The 5,302-nt window shown below is 34.6% G+C and overlaps 1 protein-coding gene across 1 annotated transcript; it reads left to right on the forward strand.

Moving 5' to 3' along the window:
• Positions 1 to 957: 957 nt before the first annotated feature.
• Positions 958 to 4,852, forward strand: LOC107842615 (phosphatidate phosphatase PAH2; the record flags this gene model as incomplete). Its single annotated transcript, XM_016686554.2, is given in 3 exon segments — positions 958 to 1,201; positions 2,420 to 4,338; positions 4,695 to 4,852. Coding segments are annotated over 2 exon segments (1,161 nt in total), but the record flags the coding sequence as incomplete, so codon positions are not given.
• Between the last annotated feature and the right edge of the window lie 450 nt (positions 4,853 to 5,302).

Here is a 5,302-nt window from a genome sequence, read left to right on the forward strand (position 1 = left end):
TGGACGTGTGTCCAGATTTATTGCTATTTATTCTCTTCTTTTGGACGTGTGTTCGTAATTTTAGGTCATTATTTTTATACTTTTCCTATGTTTTTTAGTTTTGTTTCTTTCTTATTCTTTGTCATTATCGTCGGATAGATATGCTTGTCGTGCTTTACTTGCAGGAGGATAGTTCTTGTGCTTTGATATGATTCTCAAAGAATTAGCTTATCCGATGAACACTTGTTTTTTGACATATAATATTAGCAGATTGAATGGATAACTTTTTAGGTTTCATGGATGTTCCTCTGCATGTACGTATGTGAGGCAAGGGGTCCTAAGGATTTGTACAAACTTGCTCACGGTTAAAAAATAAAAGATATTGTTTGTTAAATGTCGGAATACAATCAATTCTAGGAGAAAAAAAATGAATTTAGGAGGCATCAAGAGAGAATAATTGAGAGAGAGTGCTTAGTATGTTCAAAAGTAATTCTGTTCTACACTATTTAAGGATCTCTATTATTAAGAAGTTTTAAAATATATGATATGAGAAAATATATGATAAGAAGTATTAGGAAAATATATAGTTGAAATGCAAAATTATGCCGTAAAGTGAAGAAGAAATCAAGTCTCTTTGTTTCAAAATAATCTCTCCTCCTCTATAAGAAAAAAGTTAGATTAACGTACACACTATCCTTTTCAAACTCTCTTTATAAAATTACACTGAATATATTATTATTATTTTTGTTGTTGTTGTATTTTAGCATATGAAATTGCTATTTTTAATAATATTTTATATTAATTGACGGCTTAACATGAAGTACAAAAAGAAATCTATTTTATTTAAAGTCAATTACTATTTTTGATAATATTTTATATTAATTAGCGGTTTGACATAAAGTACACGTGCAAAACATACACTTGATCATTATATTTCTACTATATAGAAAAGCCACTGGCAGGACGACCAGGGGCAGTTTGGACATTCTAATTTTATCTAAGGGTAATTTTATATCTTATCTACCAAATACATGTTCCAGAAGAATTCCCATCCCTCTTTCATCTTCCGTGTCCCAACCCTAGATTTTTAACTCAGCTCCATACACAGGAGCATCTAGAAGTACACTTCCTATTATAGTAAAGCTTTTTTAGTGTTATAGTAGAGAGATAGAGAGCGCCGATTGAAGAACTAGGAGTTGCGTATACTGTTTCTGCATCACCAGTAAGTTATTTTTCCATCTTTTTCCTTGTATTTAACTTGATATTTTAATTACTCCATTTTGTATGTTCAACAAATTTACTCATTCTTGAAAAATAATATGGCAGATCACGTGTTTGTTTGTACTTTGCGAAGTGTTCAGAATTCTCTTTTCTACAAACATTTTCATGGTCGGCTCATTAACTTCATTTTCTCATTTGGGTGTTCAATTTAGATCAACTTTTGTTTCAATATTTGCTTTAATCTACTTTTTGTTCTCAATGAGAGATGTTGTATTTATACATACTATTTATACTTTGTCCTTTAATTTAAATAGTCAGATATTCTGGTTTGGGAATTCAAACTATCGAAAAAATATGTTGGATGCTGAAGTATGGTGGTTCGTTGCCAACAAATAATGGGATGAACTTCTCAACAACGACGAGTTAAGGCTCATCACTAAGTTAATAGTATGAGTTCTGTTCTGTGCACTTACTAATTTGGTGTACCTACATTAATAGGTAGCTCGTGTATCAAACGTGATATAGTAACTTAAAAAACATAAGTAATAACCTACTATAATAGGTTAAAAATTGAACTCAATATTTAAAAATTCCTTTCATTATCAATGCATTTAACTTAATTCATTGCATCGGCAGCTAATCAAAGAACTCTGAAGAAGCCATGTAGGAAGGAGTGACTAAATTTGCACCAACATACGAATATAAAATCAACACTGTTAAATTTGTTGGGGAGACTCCAAGAGAAATGGACAAGAAGAGATCACCGTCTTGGTAAGTGATTCTTTTTTTGAAATGGACAACTTGCAAACTCTTGGAGCCAACAAAACATTGTCACGATCACGATGTTTCAGTATATTTTGATGGAATTTTACTTGCATAAACTCAACAATAACAACATACCTAATGTTTTCCCACATAGTGAGATTTTACTTGCATAAACTGACATTAAAAAAGACCTTTTACTCAAGGTATTTTAGGCTGTCGTAACATTCTTCTTACCTAATTTTCCAAGTTAGTAGATTCACTTATTATGGTCGACCACATGTAGTTATTTTTTGTTTATTCATATAGTGTATTGGTAGTACATAGAAGTTAATTCATTCCAACAATGGACATTGAAATGAGTATTTCTTTATATCATGAAGGTGAAACTGTATACTCTGCGTAAGAAAAGGTATAAACCTGGGAATTAAAACAGTTATGTCTTTCTTATTTTAAGACTATCTGATCACAAGCCTGCAAGCTCAATGTTTGTGGAAGAAGTTGAAATATTTTTTATGACAGAAAGCTCCAAAGAGTTCTTAGTTTTGACACTTCCACTCGATATTGAAGAGTAAGACTTAAAAGCTTTTTCAAACAAATAGTCATCAAGAATAATAGTAAGTGATTCGGTATTAACAGCACAAATTTGGTGTTTTCGGTTAGGAATCACAATGAAGCATTGCGTACATATGTATTTTAAGGCAAAGGCGAATCCAGGAACTAGATTCAGTGGATTTAGAATGTCATATATAATGGACAAGCCTTCAAGGTCTGATACTATCTGATGTTTATTGTTGTTTTTGTTGTTGGTGGTATAGGGAGTTAATAGATATTAATTTGGCTTATCCGAAACATTACATTTATAGTAGTGGAAGGGGCTATTAGTTGAATTGTTGTAGTATTGCAGTGTGAGAACTATTTTATTCATAATGTATTAAGACAGAATTCATGTTGAGAGGCTTTAGTATTTGACTTCTTTTTTTTTTCTAACTTTATTGCCCGCACCTCTGCTATTCTATCCGGTACTTGTTACCTCCAACCAACATAGGTACCGTGTAATATAGCTGTGAATCGCATTGAAGACGGTTTTCATATATTTTTAGATAGTAGAGGACGGACTTTCTTTTTAAAGGAGGTAGATGTAGAAGACGAGGATTCTGTCTTTTTCGTCATCCTCAGGTGAGGATACTGATGAGCAAACCAGTAGTAAACGGCCAACAATATCGAATAGTTGTAATTATGATACTGCTGACTCTTAAGTCAGCTACTCAGAGTAATGTGAGTGGTGAGGAAGTCTTATCTTAGGGATAGTTTTTGGGAGGAAGTCGACTAAAACAAATAGGCTTCCCGAGGAAGGCTGTGATGCCAGTATTATGAGGACAGACTCATTGAAACTTGCCGAAATGGCAGCTGATCTGTTACAAATGAAGTGGTCTACTAATCTTCCCCCCAAGAGGTACAATAAAGATTATGGCATACCAGTTTCTGCCCTAGATATGTCAAAGGGTGCTGAAAAAGAGGACTTGCAAATAAATGACAAAAAAGATGATATGAGTTCTCTTGCATATGGCAACATGTTAGAAAATCTTGATTTCCGTGAGCCTGCTCATGAGAAGGATGATGGTTCTCGTCCAAGATTCCAGACTCGAGAGAAGTCTGTCAAGAAAATTGGCAAACATGTGTTATTTTCAGCATCTGAGAATGCCACTAGTGTGTCCATTGTCCAAGATGTTGAAGATTATAGTCGTGAAGAAAGCTTAAGAATTTATGGTGAGAGTGGTGAAGAACGTATAGTTAACGCTGATCATGATGCCATGGGTGGTACATGTATATCTGAGGTGGCGAGCCCCAGTTCAATATGTGTGAACTCCCCTGGTGAGAGTGATCCTAATGAATCCAGTGGCAGTTTTGTCCCACTTACTGTTTCTTCATCAGAAAGCATAGAGGAAGAACACCTTGTCTTTGGTGATATTGATGATTGTTGTGACACTGTAGACAGATGCACGGAGTCTTCTTCTTCAGATTATAAGGAAAAAGAAGATTACCCTCCTGCATCTTTAGGCTCTCCTGATATCGAAGACTATCGACTACCAAACTATGATTCTGGTCCTACTTTAGACAAGTCCATCCAAAGCGATCTGTTAAATGTTGCAGATAAAAGAAAACTCAAAACTGTATCAAGCAATGTTGACATCCCGACAATAGTTCAGGACAAAGAACCTATGCGGATGGCCAGATCTTTACCTAATAGGTGGCCTCATGATAATGATTTTCGTTCTAACCCTGAGAACTTACATTCACCAATTGTACTAGGGACAACAGAAGTTGCTGAATTCTCGGAGGAGGTGAAAAATGTTTCAGCAACCCCAGAAATTGGTAAGAGAATATACAAGTATGTGCGCTATTTAAATCATTTTGAAGCTTATTTGATGCCTTGTCTACTCTTTAAATTTGTACTGTGATTTTACCTTGTAAGACTTGAAGTTTAATTTCGTCTTAGATTGCCTGAGGAGTTATATGTTGTATGCTGGAAAAAAATAGTTTATTTGTATGGACTAAAAAGTTAGGCAAGATAATCATTGACGAGTTCAAATGAATCTTTGCGGAAAGAGATCCCGGATCCATTAATTCATCGGGTAGTAGCTGGAGACCATAAAGAAGCATGAAAAATTCTGGGCCATCCATGGATGGAGATGTAAATTCTGATGCTAAAAATAGTTCAAAAAACACAGCTGGTGATAGAGAAAAGGATGCGCCAAGACCAAAGATTTCTAAGAAGGAAATAATGTTAAACACTCCAACATCTGAACAGCTGGCTACTTTGAATCTGAAGGAGGGAAAGAATATAGTTGTTTTCACATTCTCGACCGCAATGCTGGGGAAACAGCAGGTCATATGCTGGGACTTTCTTGGCCCCATTACATCCCCCTTTTGTGTTTGAGCACTTTCAAGAAATTTTACATCTTTCTTTCTATGTAAGTTTGACAAATGCTTCCATGCTTATAATTTCTCTAAGGTGCTTACTTCACAGGTTGATGCACGTATATATTTATAGAGATGGGACTCAAAAATTTTATATCTGATGTTGATGGAACAATTACAAGGTAGTTGATTTATTTTCTACTATGGATCATTGGCGATATTGTCCTCTGTACGAGCCCACTTTTGTGTCCTAGACTTTCTATTTTGTTCAACTTTGATCACTATGAATGTAACAATAGTTAACTTCTAATTATGCGAATGTATGCCTTGGTGATTTTTGACCGTAAATAGCTTTCCTCATGTAGTTAACTTTGTCATTTGACTTCCATGTCCAACTACCTAAGCATTGTTCTTAATT

The sequence above is a fragment of the Capsicum annuum genome, chromosome 9 (genome assembly GCF_002878395.1).
Source record: "Capsicum annuum cultivar UCD-10X-F1 chromosome 9, UCD10Xv1.1, whole genome shotgun sequence".
In the NCBI taxonomy this organism is placed as follows: Eukaryota; Viridiplantae; Streptophyta; class Magnoliopsida; order Solanales; family Solanaceae; genus Capsicum; species Capsicum annuum.